Source organism: Pan paniscus, chromosome 15, assembly GCF_029289425.2.
Source record: "Pan paniscus chromosome 15, NHGRI_mPanPan1-v2.0_pri, whole genome shotgun sequence".
NCBI classification, from domain to species: Eukaryota; Metazoa; Chordata; class Mammalia; order Primates; family Hominidae; genus Pan; species Pan paniscus.
In genome coordinates this window covers 101,045,962-101,069,505 of record NC_073264.2, presented here as the reverse complement: position 1 = coordinate 101,069,505, position 23,544 = coordinate 101,045,962, and the positions used below count along the sequence as shown (strand labels likewise).

The 23,544-nt window shown below is 41.8% G+C and overlaps 1 protein-coding gene across 5 annotated transcripts in view; it reads right to left on the bottom strand.

Annotated features, from left to right (window-relative positions):
- The window catches only part of EML1 (EMAP like 1), a 203,668-nt gene that overhangs the window by 27,506 nt on the left and 152,618 nt on the right, over window positions 1-23,544 (bottom strand). For all 5 annotated transcript variants that reach the window (XM_034938124.2, XM_034938121.2, XM_003832851.5 and 2 more), the window contains 9 exons: window positions 22,717-22,745; window positions 19,190-19,319; window positions 16,660-16,809; window positions 15,648-15,717; window positions 12,891-13,001; window positions 6,191-6,286; window positions 4,420-4,554; window positions 3,558-3,657; window positions 2,323-2,477 (listed from right to left, as the gene is read on the bottom strand). In XM_034938124.2, the coding sequence (XP_034794015.1) occupies window positions 2,323-2,477; window positions 3,558-3,657; window positions 4,420-4,554; window positions 6,191-6,286; window positions 12,891-13,001; window positions 15,648-15,717; window positions 16,660-16,809; window positions 19,190-19,319; window positions 22,717-22,745 (976 nt within the window). The remainder of the gene's footprint in view (window positions 1-2,322; window positions 2,478-3,557; window positions 3,658-4,419; window positions 4,555-6,190; window positions 6,287-12,890; window positions 13,002-15,647; window positions 15,718-16,659; window positions 16,810-19,189; window positions 19,320-22,716; window positions 22,746-23,544) is intronic.

The following is a 23,544-nucleotide window of genomic DNA, read 5'->3' as shown; positions in this document are numbered from 1 at the left end:
TGGCCAACATGATGAAACCCCGTCTCTACTAAAAATACAAAAATTAGCTGGGCGTGGTGGTGGGTGGCTGTAATCCCAGCTACTTGGGAGGCTGAGGCAGGAGAATCACTTGAACCCAGGAGGTGGAGGGGGCAGTGAGCCGAGATCACACCACTATACTCCAGCCTGGGTGACAAGAGTGAAACTCCATCTCAAAAAAACAGATACCACAGCCAACTGTTGAGTGAGTGATCAAAACCCTAAGCCTTATTTTTAAACTACAAACATTTTATATATCTTAGAAGCATCAGCAAGAATGAGGTTAAGAAAAAGCATTTTCCTCAACAAAATTTAAAAATAAGGAATGCTACTGGTTAGTTTTCTCTTTACTTTTTACAATTTCTGATAGCAACAGTAGATACAATTCAGAAAGTAAAGAATATAGGCCAGGCGTGGTAGCTCACATCTGTAATCCCAGCACTTTGGGGGGCCGAGGTGGGTGGATTGCTTGAGCCCAGGAGTTCCAGACCAGCCTGGGCAATATAGCAAGACTCCATTTCTACCAAAAATACAAAAAAAATTAGCTGGGTATGGTGGTGCGTGTAGTAGCTGGAAAGCTACTCAAGAGGCTGAGGTGGGAGAATTACTTGAGCCTGGGAGGCAGAGGCTGAAGATCACGCCACTGCACTCCAGCCTGGGTGACAGAGCCAGACCCTGTCTGAAAATAATAATAATTAATAATAATATAACACTGCCATAATACAACTTAAAATGGTAAGTTCTTTGGCAATGTCATTCTGTTCAGTTTAAAAATCGACATAAACATATGGAATAATCTAAATGTTAAGAGAAAGAATTGCAAAATACACCCATTAAGAACAATTTGCTATGATGAAGAAACAAAGTTCTTGTACTATAAAAAGAACAAATGCTGCAGCTTGACCCTGGCGGTTGCTGTTAGGCTCTCCCGTTCCAGGAAAGAAGCAGCCTCCCCTCACACATTCTCCAGTGTGGCATGTTAGCACAGATTTGAGTCAAGCTGATGATGACCCATGCTAATGAGGAGGAATCAGATACTAACAAACAGTGAATAGCTTTTATGAAATTAGATGGGGCTTTGGAGCTTTCTTTACAGTTATAATATGACTTGGGCATGTCTATGACTCTAGCTAGCAATTCACAATATGTTCAACCAAATGCTGGTCAAATCTTATTATTAAAAATGTTCTCACAACAGAATCTCCAGGCAAGGGGAAGTGATTTCCAAAGCTCAGATGAAGATCTTCCTTTATTAAGGGAAATAATCAACAGAACCAGATTTTCACACTGCCAGAGGGTGGTGCCATGTTGCTCTCTGATGTAAAATATAAGTGTTTTGTGTGTATCTGGGTTCAAAGTCCTAAAGTCTGTCCATTCTAAAGCTAGGGATGAAAAGCATCACCCTTCAGAATGAGGCCAATTTTGCAGTGTCTGCTCACGATTTCCTGGAACCTGGGGGAGAAAGTTCACTGAGTGGGCAGAAGGAATATTAAATATCTTGCCTCTGGTGCCTACCGGAATGCAGGGCTGCCAAGTAGATAATGGGGAGGTACACCGGGTATCAAAAGGAGTCACAGCCCTAGGGAGCACATTGGCACTTAGCTGAGGGCCATGTACGAAGTAGATACTCAACAAATACTAGTTCACTCAATGCAATAATGTCTCCAAAATAACATGCTAGAAATTAAAAATTAAAAGAGGCTGGGCGTGGTGGCTCATGCCTGTAATCCAGCACTTTCGGAGGCTGAGGTGGGAGGATCGTTTGAGCTCAGGAGTTCCAAACCAGCCTGGGCAACATCTCTACAAAATTACAAAAATTAGCCAGGTGTGGTGGTGTGTGTCTGTAGTCCCAGCTACTTGGGAGGCTGAGGTGGGAGGATCACTTGAGCCCAGGAGGGGGAGGTTGCAGTAAACTGTGATCACACCACTGCACTCCAGCCTGGGTGACAGAGCCAGACCCTGCTCTAAAAAAAAAAAAAAGAAAGAAAAAAAGAAAAAGAAAAAGTTAAAAGAGAAGACAGATTTTTATAATAAATCAAAATGTGGGTAACAGTCCCTTGGAAAATTGAGAATAAAAATATTCTAAATATGAAGTGTGTTACAACCTCAAGTTTTATAAACCTAATTCTATTTTATTAGTTATATTTAACCTGCCTCAGGATTTTAATAAAATACATTGCTCCCATATAATGTGATTTCACCTAAACAATTTTCAAAACTGTAAGATACAGATTTCAAACTAATAAAAAATGGATAACAGTTTAAGGTTAAAAACAAATTTTAGCAGTAGCCTTGATGACTTACCTCCGTTTTACGAAGTTTTTGATAGTTTCCGCTCCAAGAAATGAGCTTTCGGTCTTTCCCACCTCCCGACACCAGTGTGCCATCTCTTAACATACAAAGTGCAAAAATGCCACCCTCATGGGCCCCCTGAACTGCATAGCTTATTCGATTTGTACCTAAACACACCAAGAAAACCATCATTAGCACATTGTCAAAAGGTTGCCTCTGCCCATTTTCTAATCTCATCTGACTTAGGTTTTAAAACGCAATATTGTCCGTGAGCACATCATTGCAATATGAATCTATGAAGGATCCAATTTCTAGACGTTCGCAGAGCACCAGACAAGCATGAAATGGGTTACCTTAGAATGAAGGAAAATATGCATTGTTGAAGCCGCATGGTTGAAGCACCACGCGGCTGAGAACGTGGGCTCTGAGTTTAGATCCCAGCTCTCTAGTGAGCTGTTTCTCTGGACAAATTGCTTAGTTACTCTACCCTCAGTTCCCCCTTGGTGGAATGGGGCTGCTGCTTACCCTGCAGGATTGTTCTAAGGATTAAGTGAGCAGTGGATAAGACACCTAGAGCCAAGAGCAGCAGGGATACTGGAAATGTCACCAATGCTTCTGAAATTGCATTTACAAGTCCGTCTCCACCTTCAGCCCCAACTCAAACTCTAAGATCCTTGAGAAAAGGGATGGTGGATTTTCCCTTTTTTCTTGTCACGGGGTAAGTGCTCATAAATGCTCACTGGACTTAACTGGACGCATGCTTTCTGAGTGATGCATCATCTCCCTTAGCAAACTGTTTGCTCACAGACAGCAGGGGATTTGGGTCTGACTCAGTTGTATGTTCACAGTGTCTAGCACATAATTAGCTTTCAATAAATGTCTGCCACATGCTAGATAAATCAGGATAGTTACTTAAATATTTTACAGACCTATAAGTAGTCATTAATTTCATCATAATCTGTCAGTGGATTTCCTAATAAAGCTATTTAATTCCATCATAATAGCTTGGGCTTAAAGAGCCTTTCAGAATGCTGTAAGGTCAGTAACTCTTACTATTCTCCGCTTTTCCTCTGTTCTAGTTTTGTGGTTTCAAGTTACACATGCACACATGTATGTGTGTGTCTCTGTAACTTGAAATTTCATCCTACTCCTGTACATTGTATTAATAGACAATTCTTAAAGCACTCATGTTTGATCTCTTACAACATTACCAAAAACCATTGGTTTTGGGAACAATCACTTATTACCTTTTCCCCATACTAAGATGTTGCCACTTGAATCTCCAGTAATGGTGTCACCGTTTTCAGAGAAAGTCACACAGAGGACAAACTTTGGCTTTTCTTGTTTCTGTAGAATGTAGTAAAAAAATTATATATATATTTAATCCATACAACATATATATATTCCAGACAACCTTTCATTTGTACTAATAACATCTAGATTCGCAGTGGTCCCAAGCTGGATAGTGTCAGCTTCTGTGACCACCCTGCACACCTTGCATTTCTGTCTACTATTACATAACTTCTGCTGTGAGATTAACTGCTCTAAGACAAAGCGATTTCTAGCAACCCCAAGTGGCTGGGGAATCATAAAGCTGCAGACAGCAAGCGGAGGAGGGTACGGACCGGGGAGAAGGGTGGGGCTATGCTGTCAGCCTAAAGGGCAGGGTCCGAGCACCAGAATAAAGGGGTCCTCAAAACAAGCCTCAGGGAGGTGGTGGCAGATGGACCCCCAGGAAGAGGTGCTGTCCCCTGGTGCTCTCGCAGCCCCACAACGTCCAGACAAAAGGTACAGGGAGTCTCTACTGTCTTTTGCAAAGGCAGGTTGCCTGCCTCCCGATGACTTCATCTTCTGATACTCTCTGCAGCCAGTGCCACTGTGGGAGGCTTGGTGCTCCCTGGGTCCAGGTCCTTTCCCTGCCCTCCACCCAGGCTTGCTCTGTCCTTTTCTTCACTTCATTACCAGCGTTATCTACCAGGTGTGACGCGCTTCCCAACTATGTGAGGGATCCCAAGGGATTGTGTTGATCACCAGAGCCCCCAGAGAGATGCATCTAGCCAATCACATATACGAGAGAAAAATAAAGCAAAAATCATAATTTAACTTTACCTCGAATAATCCTTGCTTCTTATTAAGGGAGCTTCCTTCTAGTGTCCAAAAGTAGAGATGTGATTTTCCACAGGTAACTATGATGTTGGTGTCCGTGGGGTGGAAATCCGCAGCAAACACAGCTTCATTAGAGCACTATAGGAAAAACAGGGACTCGGATGCCTCACATCTCTTAAGACGCGTTAAGAGACATGTAGGAAAACAAGTAAAATCTGAGCCACAAATAAATAAGAAATTCAAGGCAAGCACAATGCCTATTATTTCCCCCATTGAATCCATCTTGCTAAAAACATCAAGCATATGCTGGTGTGGGCCTTAATACCTCCTCCTTGTCTGTCTCCCCCACTGGACAATGAGCCCTTGAGGACAGGGAGCACCCGGGAGTCCTCTGTCTATGCCAGGGCCTCTCCCAGGGCCAGGCATGGGGCGGGCATGCAGCATGCTTTGCTGAGGAGGGAGTTGGGACCAGAGGGACTTCAGAACTGCAAGCATTTGCTCTCATCTGCCTGCAAGCATTTGCTCTCATCTGCTAGTCATGGGTTCCCAGTCTGGCCGAACAAATGGAATCACCAGAAATGGTAAAATGCAGATCTCTAGGCCTCACCCCCTACCTGGTAAATGTCATCTCCAGGGAGGGCCCTGGAATGGATTTTACAAAGGTCCATTGTTCGTGGCTGACTCTGGCTGCCCGTTTCCCCAGGGAGTTCCTCCTGTGATTGACTCCTGGGACTCTGCCTGTGGCTCAGTGAACCGGCCTGGGGTCCCATGGAGTAGATCTAGCACTTCAGGTGCCACCTCCACCACCTTCAGCCCACACCCTAACCTCCAAGACCCGCACCTTGGCCTACTGGATTGGGCTCTGATCACTGCTTCTATTTAATAATGCAGTTACACATTCTTGAGCCTGGATAATAACCTGCCTCTGATGCCTTCTAACCTAGCAACATAGCAAGAAGAACTTCAACACCTGCCCAGAATATCAGAAGGTGGGGCTAGGGAATGAACACAGGTGTCAGGGAACAGGCCTGGTTAGAATACAAGGTCTGCCTCGCAGACATGCAGCAGAGAAAGTTAGGTGACTAAGGTTATCTAAGGTTAATAGATGCAAAGATAAGAAATCTGAATTCAATTCTATAAAAATAGGCTTCCAATAGAAAATAGAAATAGAAAAAGGTCAGTCAAGGCAAGGGAATTTGACATATTGTGCAAAATGGATTAGAGGCGGTCAAAGAAGTCCCAAGGGGCCCCTCGCAGGAGGAATCCTGTTGGGAAGGATTTGGGGTTTAGCTCGGGGCTCCCGCTGGTCTTTCCTGAGTCTGTGCCACTTTGGAGGAGCCCCCGTACTGGCGGCCCCTGCCCATACCTGCCCTTCCTGCAGCTGCAGGGGCTCGGGCAGCGAGCCCACCTCACGCCTGAGCACATTTCCGGGCCTCCACGCGCCGTGCGAGCACATGGCAGGCACTCGGGGTGTGCCAAGCAAATGAAAGGAATAGCCAGCAAATACATGACTGGATGAATTAAAAGGGTAGTGGCTATGAAATGAGGAAGAAAACAATCTTACAGACATGGCGAAAAGAGAAAAAACCCTAACAGGACCTGGGGTCAAAGTCCCATGATGGGACAGGGATCGGGGCCAAACGATTCTAAGGTGAAGGCCTCATACACAAGGGCTGGGGTGGGAATGAGCCCGCTGAAAGGGGGCTACCACTATGCCAGGGCGGCTCTGAATGGGAAAATGTTAATGCAGCCCAAAAAAGGCTTGGAGCATGACCTTCACATCTGCCAGTTTTTCTTCTTTCTGCCAGTCCCATACAGAGAGCACGTGGTCGTTGGAGTCATCCACAGCACAGAGATTGGTTCCTCCATTCTGAAAAGAAAGTTATTCACAGGAAGACTATATCTGAGAATAAAGTGGGTTGAACATGATTAAAAATAAACATCAAATTTCATTTTTAATAAAGAGTCTGCTACATTGTAGTTAAAGAATACTCATCCATTGCTTTTGAGACCTGCTTTCTTTCTTTCTTTCTTTTTCTGGAGACAGGGTTTTGCTCTGTCATCCAGGTCACAGTGCAGTGGTGCAATCATGGCTCTCTGCACCCTTGACCTCCCAGGCTCAAGCAATCCTCCTACCCCAGCCTCCCATGTAGCTGGGACCGCGGGTGTGTACCACCACTCCCAGCTACTCTTTATTATTATTATCTGTAGAGATGGGATCTCCCTATGTTGCCCAGGCTGGTCACAAACTCCTGGGCTCAAGCAATCCTCCTACTTTAGACTCCTAAAGTGCTGGTTAGAAGGTGTGAGCCACTGTGCCTGGCTGAGCCACTGGGCCCGGCTGAGACATGCTTTCTTGACCAGACAGAAAGAGCAGGTAAATGATGGGGAATGAAGAAACAGGAATTGGGGAAGAGAAGGGCCAGTGGGGTGTCTCTTCACCACTGGGTTCCATGAAAACAAGAGCCCCTCCTAGAGCAGACAGTGCCCGCAGCAGGCACGGCACAGGGGCTGTTAGCAGCTGTGAAGGTGGCTGCTGTGGGGCTGCACAATGCCTCGGCTCTGGGGGCCTGAGTGCAATGGGGGTCTTTTCATGTGAACACGTGCACATGTGTGTGAATATGGGTTTCTGAAGTGGTTGAAATGGTTTGAAAGAGTGTGGGGTGGGTCTGCTGAACCAGCATGTCCTGAGGAAGCCTGGAAGATGACAAGGCCCTGTCCGACCCCTGCTTGCAGCCAGGCTGCCCGCCAGCCACGTTGGGATTGTCAGAGGCATTTGAATCAGAGCAACTCCATCTTGAATGGGGGCTGGGTAAAATAAGGCTGAGACCTACTGGGCTGCATTCCCAGATGGTTAGGCATTCTAGGTCACAGAATGAGATAGGAGGTTGGCACAAGACACAGGTTATAAAGATCTTGCTGATAAAACAGCTTGCAGTAAAGAAGCTGGCTAAATCCCACCAAAACCAAGATGGCAACAAGAGTGACCTCTGGTTGTCCTCACTGCTACACTCCCACCAGCACCATGACAGTTTATACACGTCATGGCAACGTCAGGAAGTTACCCTATATGCTCTAAAAAGGGGAGGCATCAATAATCCGTCCCTCGCTTAGTATATCATCAAGCAATAACCATGGAAATGGGCAACCAGCAGCCCTCGGGGCTGCTCTGTCTATGGAGTAGCCATTCTTCTATTCCTTTACTTTCCTAAAAAACTTGCTTTCGCTTTATGGAATCGCCTAGAATTCTTTCTTGCGTGAGATCCAAGAACCCTCTTTTGGGGTCTGGATTGGGACACCTTTATGATCACATCTTTCTGGTGACCATGAAGCGATGACACTGAGGAAACCCCCAACCCAAACACTGACTTTGGGTAAGTGGTGGGGTCCGGTGACATCTTTCTGGAGACCACAGAAGGGACAATACTGAGGAAACCTCCAATCCAAAGGCTAACTTTAGTAAGTGGTGGGGTCTGGTAACATCTTTCTGGTGAACCCCAAAGGGATGATACTGGAGACCCCTGATGCAAAGAAAAATCATCTGTACACACCAAATGGCTGATTTTGGGGAAGTGGGGTGCACACACCTGGGCAAAGGACGGGATTGGGTTAGAGGCCTAACTTAGGAGTCTCTCCTAAGACAGAGTGGGTTAAAGGCCCCTCTTAATAAAAGGCAAGGACGCTAGACAGACCTTGGGTTCCAGGCCCAACTTAGGAAGGTTAGAGTCCTTCCTAAGATTTAGGGGGTTAGAGGTCCCTCTCAGTAAAGTCCCTTTCAGCTAAGAACAGGCTTGGCACTATGGGACGTTAACTGCTATTATCATTTTTAGGTTAATCTGCCTTGCACTCTTTGCTGATGGCTAAGGGTGACAGAATTAGGCATGTACAAGATCATGGGACATGGGGAGCTTTTTCCTCCCCAAAAGGGGAAATTTAAGAGCTGACGGGACTGCTGGGAAAGATCCCTTCGTTATCAACAAGCAGCCACCTGAACTTTTCAGTGTCACTGCAGTGGGCAGGTCTTTCTCTGGCCTCCCTGAGCTCTTCACCTTCCCCGCCCTGCCACAGGCAATGCTTTTCTCTCTCTCCTTTTTCCCTTTCTTATGTTTTCTATTACTCAGGGCCACTATCTTGCCCAGAGACTGTAAGTTGAAGCTCCTGGTTGGAGGCTGGATTAACAACGATGGGGCCAACCAGGGGCATGTCTGAGCCCTGCCAGTTTGGTTTTGGGTGCTGGGTGCTGAGCTGAATGGCTAATATCTATGTTTTGTCACACATATTTTGCTCTGGCCAGGACAGAAAAAGATAATTTTCCTTTATGATGTGGCTTGGCCCCTAGGGCTGTGGTACAGCCAGCCGGATCACTAGGGCCGCCTCAGGGAAAGGGAACCCAGAAGCCTGGCATGCCAGCAAAAGGGTAAGAATTTCTTACCAGTCAGACTTCTGGCCTTTCTCTCTCTCTCTCTGTGCAAACTGGCTGAATGAATGGTAAAAATCACTATTTATCTCCTGTAAACTTTTGATTAATGGGAAAAAAGGATTTGTGAGGGTAATCTTAAGCTGTAGAAAATCTGTTGTGCTTTGTGTTATAAATTTGTCTTCTATATCATTCTGTCATAAAGAGGGGTACCATAGGATAGAATGTGGGCCTAGGACCCTATAAGCCCACTGTTCAAAGTAGCACAGCAAACTGGTCAGTTATAAATTTTGTGGCAGGTTCCTGAAAAAAAACTGGATAAAGTTTCTCTCTTATCTTGTTTCGTGTGCTTGGGAGCTTGACCTTGTAACACGTGGCAGTACTTTATCTTGGTCTCTGCCATCACAGTGGCAGCCTGGGATCAGGGTTCAATTCCTGGCTTAGGGAATGAGTCCTTTATTTTCTGTCTGTGTATTTACATGTATTATGTGTGTGATGTTTATATATGAAAGAGCTTTGATTAATCGGTGTAATAATAATAATAAGCTTAAATCAAATATTTTGTAAGAAAAGTAAAAAGTGTAATGCCTTTCAGTTCACATGACTTAAGTAATTTTTGAGAAATAAAAACAGTTTTATATGTAAGGTGTATATAAAGAAAGTGAAATGTGTTTTGGTAATAGATTATAAGAAGGCATGGAAATGTGGATTTTTTTTTTGCCTAGATTAAAAGTTTAAATTATTGTTTTAAATTAGATAGAATAAAGCTGAAAGTTTAAGCAAGTTATCGAAAGTTTGAGAGAAATTAATCTTGTAAAGAAATTCTGTGTGAACATATTGGCTAAAGTTAAAGGGGTATTAATCAGTTTTTCTGTAAATTAAACATTGGAATAAAAGCACAACAGGTTTTTCTCTGAGCAATGATCTGCTTTTCAACACAAATTGTAAAGGATTAATAAAAGGTTTATAAAAATCTTACCTTATGGTCACAGTGATTAAAATTGAATAGATTGGCCAGGCACGATGGCTCACACCTGTAACCCCAGCACTTTGGGAGGCCGAGGCGGGTGGATCACTTGAGGTCAGGAGTTCAAGATCAGCATGGCCAACACAGTGAAACCCGTCTCTACTAAAAATACAAAAAAATGGCTGCGCATGGTGGTGTGCACCTGTAATCCTAGCTTCTAGGGAGGTGAGGTGGGAGAATTGCTTGAATCCGGGAGGTGGAGGTTGCAGTGAGCTGAAATCATGCCACTGCCCTCTAGCCTGGGTGACAGAGTGAGACTCTGTCTCAAAAAAAAAAAAAAAAAGAATAGATTTATCTATGAGATTTTATTAAGAATATTTAACATCAATAGTACACTAATGTAAAGGTGAAATTTGGCTTATTTGGTATAAAAGTCATACAGGAAGCATTGTCAAATAGGAAATTGGCTTTCTTTGGGCTGTATTTGTATAAATATGTTACTGGCATGTGTTCCAAAATTAGGTGAAACTCCTATAATTCTGATATGACTTAGTGTATGTTATTAATAGTTGTACTTGTTATGTTAAATTATTGTATGCTCCAGGAGTAACCAAATTTCCTTGTCAATTGTGGCTTTAATTGTGGCTGTCCTAAGACTTTCTGTCATCCACAGACAATTCTTGTCTTGTTTTGGTCCTATTTAAAAGGCGGCTTATAATCAGATATAGGCCTTTAACAGGTGCTCTTGAATGCAAGTTTCTGATTACTTTCGAAGTTGTAACATGAGAATAGAGGAAAAAACTTTCAGGACTCTCATGGGGAGCTGAAATGTTCCTGAATATCAAGCAGAACAGGAGTTAACTGCATGAACCAAACTAATAGAAGATTGAAATCATCTTTTTTGACTTTGCTTAAAATGTTGCTGATCCTTTGCTTTTTTCAAAGACAAGAAAACTTTTCTTTTGAGCTATTTAGAGCTTTTAACAATTAAGTAAAGTATACTGCTATGAACAAAATTTGAAGCATATTTGTTTCTCTCAACCTGATCTCTCCAGAATTTAGAAACTATTTGTGAGTATTCTTAATTTATGGCAATATAGTTAATTGCATAATTGTAAAGAATTTGTTTTTGTTTGTAACAGGACACAACTGGAGAAACTGGTTATTTTTTTCACAGGAATGGCATGCTTTCCTTTAAGGAATCAAATTGAATTGTAGAGTCAATAGAAGCCCCTTGGGGGAAACTGGCCTTGTACCTTGTCTCCACAGTCCCTGTACAGGGTTCCTGACCTGTGGTAAGTAAAGAATGTCACTTTCTCACAGGCCCAGGAGCCCCAAGTTATCTTGGGACCCCCCCAAGAGGAGAGGAATTTACTCAACCCATAGGTATTTAAGGATATAAACCCATGGCTGGGCTTGGCTTTAAAAAAGGTCTTATCTGAGATTCCTTATGGAACAGAGTTCCATCAAAGCCAATTTAAAAAGCCTATGTGAAAAATAATTATTCTTGCTGCACTTTATACAAATAATCAAGCCAAGTATACAAGACTAAGGCTTATTTTTCCAAACTAATCAGTCCTGTTATGGTTTGTCTTTAGTAAAAATGGGAGACTGGAGACAGAAACTATGTTTCAAGAACTATGGTACATTTGTTATTAGATTCTAGTTTCATCAGTCGTTTTTAAGTTTTTTCTGCTATTTAAAGTAACCCTGCTTATTCCTGTGAACCAACCAGTGATCTCTGACTGCTGCTCAGAAGAAATAAAAGCAATGGGTAACGTAAATATCTGGATCAGTATTCTAATTCTGGACACACTGGAATCAGCTAGTGACCCCGTATCAGCTTGGTTCCAATAGTTGCCCAGTTAATAAAAAGCCTTCTTACTTAGTTTACTTGGGGTAATTTTGTTTATTTTGTTTTACTGTTGTGGAATATATTGCTGTTGCACTCTTTGTGTAGGGAATGCAGGATAAGCTTACTCAATGTTTTCTTAAGTTGAACACTTAATAATCTTCCAGATATCACCTTGCCATACTGACGCCTTCTGACTGAGCTCTTCTCTACCCCAAATACAAGAGACCCTAATAGTTAGGCAGGAATGTCATCACCCCTATTCAGCCCGAAGAAGTTACAGAAGATGGATCTTTGTCCCTTTACAACCCTTAGGATTAAGGATTCTCTTATAAAAGGGAGGGGAGAAATGTCAGAGGCATTTGAACCAGAGCAACTTGAATAGGGGCTGGGGAAAATGAGGCTGAGACCTACTGGGCTGCATTCCCAGGTGGTTAGGCATTCTAGGTCACAGAATGAGATGGAGGTTGGCACAAGGTACAGGTCATAAAAACCTTGCTGATATAACCGCTTGCAGTAAAGAAGCCGGCTAAATCCCGCCAAAACCAAGATGGCGACAAGAGTGACCTCTAGTTGTCCTCACTGCTACACTCCCACCAGCACCATGACAGTTTACAAATGCCATGGCAGCATCAGGAAGTTACCCTATATGGTCTAAAAAGGGGAGGCATGAATAATCCACCCCTTGTTTAGCATATCATCAAGAAATAGTCATAAAAATGGGCAACCAGCAGCCCTCAGGGCTGCTCTATAGAGTAGACATTCTTTTAGTGTTTTACTTTCCTAATAAACTTGCTTTCACTTTACTCTATGGACTTGCCTTGAATTCTTACAAGAGATCCAAGAACTCTCCCTTGGGGTCTGGATCGGGACCCCTTTCCAGTAGCAGGATGGCAGAGACAGACACGCTGGAGCCACCCTTGAAAGAAGCAGGTGAAATTCAAGGCCAGAGCACATAAACTGCCTTAAGGAAAGTGAGGACGATATCTCTGGGGGCCTGTTTTCATCACCAAACCCATGTGGCTGGAGATGTCTGATCGGAAGGAAGTGTGTGTCCCTGATGAGACATGCATATGACCTCTGACTGAGGGGTTCTGGGAAGCAGGAATGTTTCAGAGTCCAAATCTGTACATACACCCAGGCAGGTATCGAGTGTGTCAACTCCCCCTCTTCAACCCTGAGTTGATTCTCTACTTCCTGTGGAAGAAGACAGCAATATCCACAGGGCACATACTTACAGATTTTGAGAATGCAATACAGGTGACTGCTCGGTCAAAAAAACCTATTCCAATGACGTGGAGAGTATTCAATGTCACAGAATCCCAGATGCGCACATGTGGGGGCAATTGCTGTTCAGAAAAGAAACACAGAGCCATCAATTGTGATGGTGATACACATGTGTCTTTACCTTGAAGCTACAAGATTACTTGGGCAGTAACTCGAACTTTGTCAAAACAAAAGATCTTTTTCTGCATTTCAGGAGTCTGCCTTTTTATGTAAATAAAACATTCCCGATGACTTCAGGAGGTGGAGGGCCTTGTTGATAATTTAACAGTAAGGAGAGGTCTACCAAGTTTTAGAATTTGAATGGCCAATTTTTGACAATAGTACCATGGGAAATGACACTTTAATTTGTGCATCTAAATGTGTCTGAATTTTAGAAATGAAAAATGACAAGTAAAATGGAATCTCACATATGGGTTATTCTTTTAAAGTCTGTTTTGTTGCTAAGGTGTCACCATGCCTAAATTCATAAGATGGTCACCACCAAATAATATTAAGAGCTTAACAGACCAGGTGTGGTGGCTCACACCTGTAATCCCAGCACTTTGGGAGGCTGAGGCAGGTGGATCGCCTGAGGTCAGGAGTTCGAGACCAGCCTGACCAACATGGTGAAACCCTGTCTCTACAAAATACAAAAAATTAGCCAGGCGTGGTAGTGCATGCCTGTAATCCCAGCTACTTGGGAGGCTGAGGCAGGAAATCGCTTGAACCCGGGAGGTGGAGGTTGCAGTGAGCCAAGATTGCACCACTGCACTCCAGCCTGGGCAACAAGAGCAAAACTCTGTCTCAAAAAAAAAAAAAAAAAAAAAGAGCTTAATATTCTTGGGCAAAACAGGCATCAATTATGTACAAGTAAGATTTAGAATTGTTATAATTGGTTTAAAATCCTCTCAACTGTGTTCCTAGGTTATTTACGCTAATTTTTCTCTTCCTTAATAGAAGAAAACATCATAGAGCAATCAGTAGATTTATCAGTAAGAAAAGGTGCTGGCCTTGGACCTAGTAGAAACACTAGGCAGGCGTTAGGTGAACCAAGTTCTAGTTCAGTCTAATCTCTTAAGTAGCTGGGTGTCCGCGGGCATTCACTAGGCCTCTCTGGATTTCTCTATGGGTAAACTGAAAGATAACTATAACATTTTTCTCTGGTTCTAAAGTACCGATTCAACTTCAATGCCAGAAACTGAAATATACTTTTAAGCCACTAGAGGGAGGAACAAATAGCTTACCACTAATTTCAAATAATTTTTCAAAGCCATTTAACATTAAAAAAAAAAAATTGAAAGACCCATTCAATTTAAGTGAATTTATTTACATAATAGTGGTCTGATTTCCATTATTTCTGTTAACTCTTTTCAAGTATAAAATATTAATGCAGGTCAGGCGCAGTGGTTCACGTGCAGTGGTTCACGCCAGTAATCCCAGTACTTTGGGAGGCTGAGGTGGGCAGATCGCTTGAGCCCAGGAGTTTGAGACCAGCCTGGGCGATGTGGTGAAACGCTGTCTCTACGAAAAATACAAAAATTAACCGGGCGAGGTGGCGTGTGCCTGTACTCCCAGCTACTCAGGAGGCTGAGGTGGGAGGATCACTTGAGCCTGTGGGGGCAGAGGTGGCAATGACCCGTGATTGTGCCACTGCATTCCAGCCTGGGTGACAGAGTGAAACCCTGTCTCAAGAAAAAAAAAAAAAAAATTAATGGAAAATAGCATAAGATTAATATTTAAAATCCAATGTTACTAAAATATTTTCTGAAATATGGTAGTATTCATTTTTTCTGGATGAAAACATGTTGATAAAATGTATGTACTTAAAGAAATTAGTTTCAGATAAAATATTATGCAATAACAAGCTATATAAAAGTAGATATCAAAAAAGCTACAAGCTCCCTCTCTAACGCCTTAAAATGCAAATTAAAGTCTTGCTGAAGTGCTTGCAAAATCTGTGCTAAAAACCTCCTAGTAGCTTTTGTGACTGCACACAGACACAAACTCCATGGGTTAAAGTCACGACTGTTAAACGACATTCACAGGAGAGGGCAGAGGGTGGCTGAAATTTGGCAAAATGTTGTACATTCAAATTATTATTATAATTTTAACTTTATTAAATGTTTACCTTCTATTTTTAATACTTATCATATAAATAAACATTTTAAGAATTAGCAAATTCTTTGTTCAGAACGATGCTATTTAAAAATCTGATGAAATTAAGATGAGCTCCAGGGATTTTTAAGGTCACAGTCAATATATTTTTTTTTTTTTTTTTTTGAGACTTAGTCTCTCTCTGTCACCCAGGATGGAGTGCAGTGGCATGATCTTGGCTCACTGCAACCTCCGCCTCCCGGGTTCAAGTGATTCTCCTGCTTCAGCCTCCAGAGTAGCTGGGACTACAGTCATGTGACACCACGCCTGGCTAATTTTTGTATTTTTAGTAGAGACGGGTTTCACTATGTTGGCTAGGCTGGTCTCAAACTTCTGACCTCAAGAGATCCAGCCTGCCTTGGCCTCCCAAAGTGCTGGGATTACAGGCGTGAGCCACCGCACCCTGCCACACAATAAGTCTTCTAATTTACAATAAAAAATTCTAGTGAGGGGTTCAGAAGTTTTCAGATACCATAATTATATCTAAGCAGCCTTACTCAGCAGCACAATGTTTTCTAAAAATTACTTTGTGTTACCAGTTCATTATGAAACAATGAAAAGGTAACGTAACTCACTTTTCCATCCTTCGATGTGCCCGCAACTTGTCCTGTTGCTATCGTGATCCGATCAGGATGAACTGCTAGGCTAAGAAAAGGATATTTACAAAACATCTACATGTTGCAGGTAAGTTTTACTTTTCCCTTGCTCAAATATAATCTAGTCAAAAATTTAAATATAAGAAATATATAATGCCTAACTTCTTACAGACTCATGACAAATTCTCTGAGCACTACGACGTTAGACAACTAGTGCCTAATTCATTTCATCTTAATTCCCTTATTTCTTCTTAAGAATTTTCAAACTGAAGGAAAAAGCATCCTCTGCTGGGAAAATACCATTTCAATCTCAGAACCACTACATTAGTCTACAATCTTTATTAAAAAGTCACGTTGAGTACATAAATAGGAAAGATACCATCTTTCGTGAACAGGATTTTTATCATTGACCAAGGAACCAGGACAAATACAAATATATAAATCCATCTCTTCACGCATCCATCCTTCCAAGATATGTAATATGCCTACCAAAAGCTATAAATGAATTATGGGAAGAGCCGACTCAGCCACAAACATGAGGCAACACATTTTTATGTTTATCAAAAAATAAAGACCCAAATTAGAAGCCTTTAATACATGATGTGTTAAGAAGGCCTCCAAAGAGGTGGCGCTGTTTGTTGAGACAATGTGGTCCGTGAAGCTCATGTGTTGGTGAGGCTGGAAAATTAAACATGAGAGGGGTCTCACGGAGCGCAGTAGTGAGCGGACCACAAGGAGACCACACAGAAGAGCTCTCCCAAAGACCTCATTTCCTCAGACCCTCTTCCTTCTCTTTAGTTATATCCCAATACTGACCGTGTTCTGCTAATGCTATTTCCACCTGTGCAACTGGAATCACATTTATTTATTTATTTATTTATTTTAGAGACAGGGTTTCACTGTTGCCCAGGGTGGTCTGGAACTCCTGGCCTCAAGCGATCCTCCCACCTCGGCCTTCTGAGTCGCAGGAATGACCTGTTTTAGGACTTACCACTTCACGTCATCGTTGTGGCCAGCGTAATGCCTCTGCAGTTGCTCCTCCACGTTGTATAACACCACCACGGATGCGATGAAGTAGACGGTCTCTCCCGTCGGAAGCAAGTACAGGTTGTTACGGCAGTCTCGACCCCTGTACCCATAGCTTTGTGGATGTCAAGATAAAATTTTTTTTCCCTTTAAGAGCTGACAAAACATCAGCTTTATTCAACAGGCACAGGCAATAAAATACCATATAACTATTACCATCAGCGTCACTAATTTAAACAACATTAAATTGCAAATATTCTGTGACAATACATGTGACCCCCAAAAGGCATGCAGTAAAGTTGAAACAGTCATTGATGTAATGTGAATACATATTTTCACAAGGATTTGGTTTTATTTTTAGAAAGCTATTGAGTCAATTATTAATTTTTTTTACTGTAATCTACAAGCTAAATTTTTACTAAAAAATTCCTTTTTTAACATGGTAAAAGTACTTACAAAGGGTACAAATGACACACACACATGCACACAAACATACATAAAAGGTAAAAAAAAAAAAATCAGGCCCCTCAGATCCTTTGGGATAAGAATCCCTGTTAAAATTTTTGCATTATATTTCCAAACCTTGAAAATTATTTTGAGAACAAAATATAACTTGAACTTGGATGTAAAAAGTAACCTGGCAAGATGCCAAATAATGGCCAAAAAAATGCCATTTATTTAGAGCAAATTTCATTGCTTTACATCTTCTAAAATATGAACAGGAAGTAGGCTGAATAAATGTTTTGAATAATGTTTTCCAGATGTGATATAACTGTTTAATAAACCACTACTGACTTAAAGACGAGCTGAAGCACTTCAATTTCATGTATCAAAATAGATTCCAAAACAGGTGCAGGTAGATGCCTATGACATTCGAATCTGGAAAAAAAAAAAGTATTTTGGGGGAGAAATTTAGGTAGAGGTGGTAATTTAAAAAAATTTCTAAAGAATATGATTCCATAATCTCAAATAGTAATTATTCTAAATGAAGTCACAATAGCTTAAATTTAAACCAACATCTTATAATTTGTGTTCCAGGCTTGGTATTAAACAGGTACTCAAATATTTGAAGGTGAAAAAAAATTTTTTTTTTCCCTTAAAATCTGCATAGACTGAAAGGTGGTCTCTGCAGGATTCCTCTAAAGTAATAAGAAAATGGAAAAATAATCAACATTTAATTCACCTTTTTCACAGTTTCTATTTTCTTATCTTTCAGTTGTTTTTTCCCCTGGAAGCTCACTTTTCCAAACCTCATGCCATGAAGCTACCAGCACCTCTGTTTCAAGAACGTTAGTTATATGGTTGATTCAGATTTTTGTGGCCTAGATTTTTGGGGAGCCTTTTTGATTGATATGAATATATGTATTTTTGAGACAGGGACTTGCCATGTTACCCAGGCTGGACTTGAACTCCTGGATCCTTCCATCTAAGCCTCTTGAACAGCTGGGACTACAGGGATGCATCCCTGTAGCTAGTTTTTTTTTTTTTTAAAGTAGGATGATATCTACATGATATGTCAATTTCATTTACGTCATTCACTTGACTCCCTTCATTCAGTACTTTGGTATTCATATTTTTCTATCATCCCTTCAGTCAAGGTCACACTTGAAGTTTGGCTCCTAAGGCTGGCCAAGTCCATACTTGGTTTAAGGGGAGAATGCTAGCCCTCCTTTCAGAGTCCCCCTCTTTCTTTGGGTTTAAAAACTTTTTTGCCAATGTGGTTTAGTTTCAATTTTGGATACTCCCATTTCCTCAATCATAAGGACAATATTTTCTTGCATTGTCACTGTTGTTTCCTTATAAATATAGAGAGTGCCTAGTTTTCCATCTGTCCCTGAAGAGTTGACTAAGTATATGATAGCTCCTGTTAAAAATAACTGGCTTTTGGCCGGGCATGGTGGCTTATGCCTATAATTCCAGCACTTTGGGAAGCTGAGACGAGCAGATTGCTTGAGTCCAGGAGTTCAAGAACAGCTTGGGCAACACAGGGAGAGACTATCTCTTAAAAAAAAATCAGTTCTCATTAGAATCTAAAATTCTACCCATTCTTGATTATTTTCACTGTTCACTTCTTTATATATTTCTAACTACTATTGTCATTCTTTTGGAAAGAATAAAATTCGGACCAGAAACTAGCGATTCATTTTCTCCTGACAAAGAAAAAATCACTCATACAATCATATAACATCTTCATATTTTCTTTTCAGCAAAATAATGAACATGTATTTGAGCCAGAACCACAGCTATTTCGTTCAGGAATGATAAGTTGGTTCTCCTGATAATAAGCCGCTCTTATGAAGCTCCTACTTTGTTAGAACTCTGTAGGTCTCTAACATATGGTCAATTTTGTTACATTAAGTTTTCAAAAGTAACAGTAAAACATTTTGTTTTTCAAAAGCTTAAGAGGACTTAAGTTTTATGAATTTCTACAGTTAACATCAAGCATTGATTGACTGATAACTTCATGTGAGACCTAATCAATGAATAAAGGATACACCCATTCCAGCTTGAGTCTCTTGGTTGGAAGTTCTACTTTTGCTTCCAAGCTGTAAGAATCCACTTGATCTTTGGGCATGTACATGGTAACAGGGCGTCCACGAAGAAACATTTTTACATAGCCTTCTTCTACAAAAAGAACAAAGATGTCAGTAAGATACCTCAGTGCCCAGCGTACCTGAAAACAAATGCTTTATCCTCTCTAGCCTTTCAGTATAAAAGAGAAACTTTTACCCTTCTGTCATTCTAATTGATATCCTAGGGAAAAAAGTAACATAAAAGTAAACAGTTTGAAACAAAAGTTTGCATCTTGTTTGCTTTTGATATTCTGTTTACTTAAGTACACGAGATGCCTACGAAATTGTAAAAGGCAGGAAGGAACTTGATTCCAACAATGATTTTCCATGAGATTTTACTGTTTACTTTCTTTTATCATCAGGAGGGGAAAGAATACCACCCCCAAAATTCAACTAACACAAGAAATCCACTTAAAGTTTTTGAGTTCAATGTATACACAATCTCAATATCCAAATTCACAAATATTTTTCAATATTTAAATGGATTTGTTATATTGCAATGTAAAAATATGTCTTTATGTATCTTTTAATTGAACAATTCTTTCAAGTGTAAAGAACACAAAATCAGCAGAAGTGCATGCTAGGATGCAATGCAGAAAGGAAAATGCTCAAAGAAAATCTAGAAATGGAAAACAAAAGAACAAAAGACCCATTAGAGAGAGAAATCAGGATGCAAAACTCTTCAGAATGAACATTTCTATAATGAAATAACTTTTAATATTTCAATAAATCATAGGGACAAAAGTAAATATCAATAACGTATCAACACGGGGTAACTCCTAGACCTCAAAAAGAACATCTTGGGGTGTTCTGACTGGAGTTCTCAGGATATGATAAGGGCAAAGAAAATGTCTTGTGAGCTCTGCTCCTGGTGAATTCTGTTCAGATTCAGAACTCGCTGAATTCTGAAATTTCACTGCAGATCAAAGGACCTAGTTTTAATGGTATTTAAATTGGGCAGTTGGAACCAGGGATACCTGTACACAACTCAACAGAAAAAGCATCCGCAGGGAGGAAATTGGCGAGGAACAGTTAGGAAATAATTATAGTACAAGTTAGTTTTATAAGTCTTATTCTTAAGGATTTTCAAACAATGCCACATGCAGTATTACTTAAAAATCAAGAGGGCACCCCAGTTTCATGTTATTGTGTGTATGCGCTTCAGGTCTTAAATGCATGCACGTGACACACTCTTCACACTGCGTATTAAGGCTGACGTTGAGTGAGAGTCATGAACGCGATCATCCCTGCCTATGTGTGCCAGCCACTGCGTCCCATGGATCCTCCCCTTACAATGTCTCCCACACTGGTGCCAACTTCCCCAGGTGCACTGGGGCCCCATCACCACAGGCTGTCTTATGGCTCTCCTGGGTCAGTTTACACACTGCTGCCAAACCCACCAAGGCCCAAACCAGGTTTTACGGAGCCCTTCCTCCATGTAAACTTCTTCACGTGCTCTCTTCCTTGCTGGATCCAGCAGGTCTAAATGCCCTGCCAGGCTCTCACCGCACAGGACCTCATCTGCCACAGCCACCCACAGGGATTCTCCTCTGGGGCCAGGCGTGTCTCTTTGCCCCCCTCTACACCCTGTCCTGTCTGTGCCACCGCTCATGCTGTTCTCTTCTGAAGCTTCTTCCCTTCCTTAAACCTCACCCAAATATAAGCTCATCAGGGGCTGTGTGGCTACCACAACCAAAGAATCTAAAAGCACCCAAACGATTGACATTCTTGAAAAGAGGGGCAGGAGACTGGAGTTGACAGCTAAATGAAAAGGGATTCTAGCAACTCTCTTTGTAAGAGAATCAGTCCTGCCAGAAAGCTCGCAGAATGTAGGTTAGGAATAAAGACAATATAATGCTATTTCCACAACACATAAAAAATGCACAGTGTGGATGTATATAACCAATGTCTATGAAATATCCACGAGTCTATCACAGGTATGTGATGATTAAGAATCCTTAGGACTGAGCTTACTTACTGCAGAATTTTAACTTACTGAACTAGGCAAAAAAAGCACTGAAGTCAGCCTTGGCACTGTTTTGTACTGGTGATTCAGACAGGCTACATCTAAAATCAAAATGCAGCCAGGGAAAGCAGTGTTTGTTCCAGGCAGGTTAGGATAACAGCACACACGCCACCAAACCCAAAGGCGCTAGTGGGAAGAGGCCAGCAGCAGTGCATGATATCAAGTCAAACAGTGGGACATCCAGGGGTGGCCCTATAGCTCTCTTAAGGTTTACATAGATGAAAAAAAAATTCCTGCAGTCAGCCAATACCAATTGGGATCCAAATTACAGCCACTTATTAAAGCCCATCCGAGTAAATGCTCAGGGATGCGTTTAACTTAAAATGAATCGAAGTGGTTTGCAACACAAAAACATTTTCATACAAGGAGAGCATCTGTTTGCCTGTATGAAAAAGGTTTCTGTAGCCTGGGTAACAGCTTTGCTCAGAGAGCTATGAGGTTTCAGAAATGCTGCCTACCTTTGCAGTGTGTCACCCGGCGTTTCCCTTGTGATTTCGGAGACAGAGACAGAAGGGCTAGATAAAGAGACGGTGGAGTACTGCAAGTGTGGCTGGCCTGCCTGCCCCGGAGCCCGGAGCCCTCACTAGCCCGCAGGCCAACACCTGCCCTGCCCCCCAATCTTAAAATCTGGACACGGTTCAGGGATCCTGACAAGTGCGCTCACAATGTGGCCCTGAGAGCTTACAGCAAGTACATTTTCAGTGAGTAATTTCATGCTTCCTGAAAATGAAATGAACACTAAAGCACATGCTGATAAATACACAACTTTGACTTTTATGTTTTAATTCTGAACTTAAGAAAAAAACTAGAACAATTAAAATTAAATGAATGTATTTCATCAATTACATACTTGTCCATTTTTTGCATTTTATATTTCTAAATAAGGTTAAGATGCTAGACAACAGCATCTACCTTATTACAAAAGGTGTTAAAAAAGATATATGGAAAGATATACATGAACTATTAGTTTGCAGTTTAGGAGATCATAGGCAGAAAAAGAAAAGCTACTTTTAGACAGTTATATAACTTGATGCATAAGAAACTTTCCCCTAAGAGAAATGCAAATGTTGATAACAGAATCCAGTTAGTAAGGAAGGAATAACCAAGGCAACAGACACCTTTTAATCTAGAAATTCCATCATGGCATAGGTGGTGGCATTCCACTCTCCTCCTTACTGGCATGTCTTACATTGGTTTTGGAGAGGGTAGGTGAAGGGTTTGCTCTTTATGATTGTTTAAAGGCAGTCTCGCTGTCACTATCTGAGCCATTCAGCCCCCAGGTACAAAGCTCCAACTGGGTCTGCACAAACCAAAGCTCCTGTGTGTCCAAGGCTGGCCCCTGAAGCTGGCTACTTCTTTTCTGTCCCTTGAGTTCTGAGAAAGTGAGTGAGGGGTTCCCATACATAAATTAAATCAGACTTACCTGCACTGAATACAGGCTCCTTGGGTTTGCTGTGAAAATAAAACGAAAAACAGTTTTTAAAGGGTGCTGTGGGTGTTTAATCTCATTCACTTCAGACCCCAAAGCCACGGCTGCAGTAGTCTGCCACACAAATGCTGCATAAGTTATACACGTTAATAAGAAAAACACGACCAATTTCACTGCAAAAAGGAACACACATAAACAATCATAAACAATCTCATAGGTGCAAGAGATTGCAATCCTCACTTTATCACCAAAGTTGTGCTTTTTATGACTGCAAGTAAGTGTTTCGGGGAGGAAAAAATGTGGTTAATCAAGAAGAGAATGACCCTGTCTAAATGTGTAAAAACGGTTGTTTTTATTCCCTACACTCTTCTGACAGATTATTTAAAGAACTTATTTAAAACTAGCAAATTCCTGACAAAAGATCTTTTGGTGAGGCCTTTTAGAGCTCACCTCCTAAGCAGATGGCTGTTCTCGGAAGACAAGTGGGTGAGCATAAAATAGAAAGAGAAGGGGGGAACACCAGGGTGTGGTGCCCTCCAGCTCAGCCATCTCTCGGGAGAGGTAGGGACACCCCTGCTGACTTCAGTCACCCTGGGCACCCACCATGAGCAGGTGAGACCACCCCATGACAGCACTTGGGAAACCAAACCCAGGAAGCATTTAAGGACAGACAGCCGCAGGCAGACTGGACATCCCTAGGAGCAAGCACCTCACAGGAGAAACTTCCACGAGGGGACCCTGGGGACAGAAGGAGAGGTGGCCGCCACTGCAGACCCACTACTTCCTGCCAGGGGCACCCCTCCCATGACACCACCTTTGGGG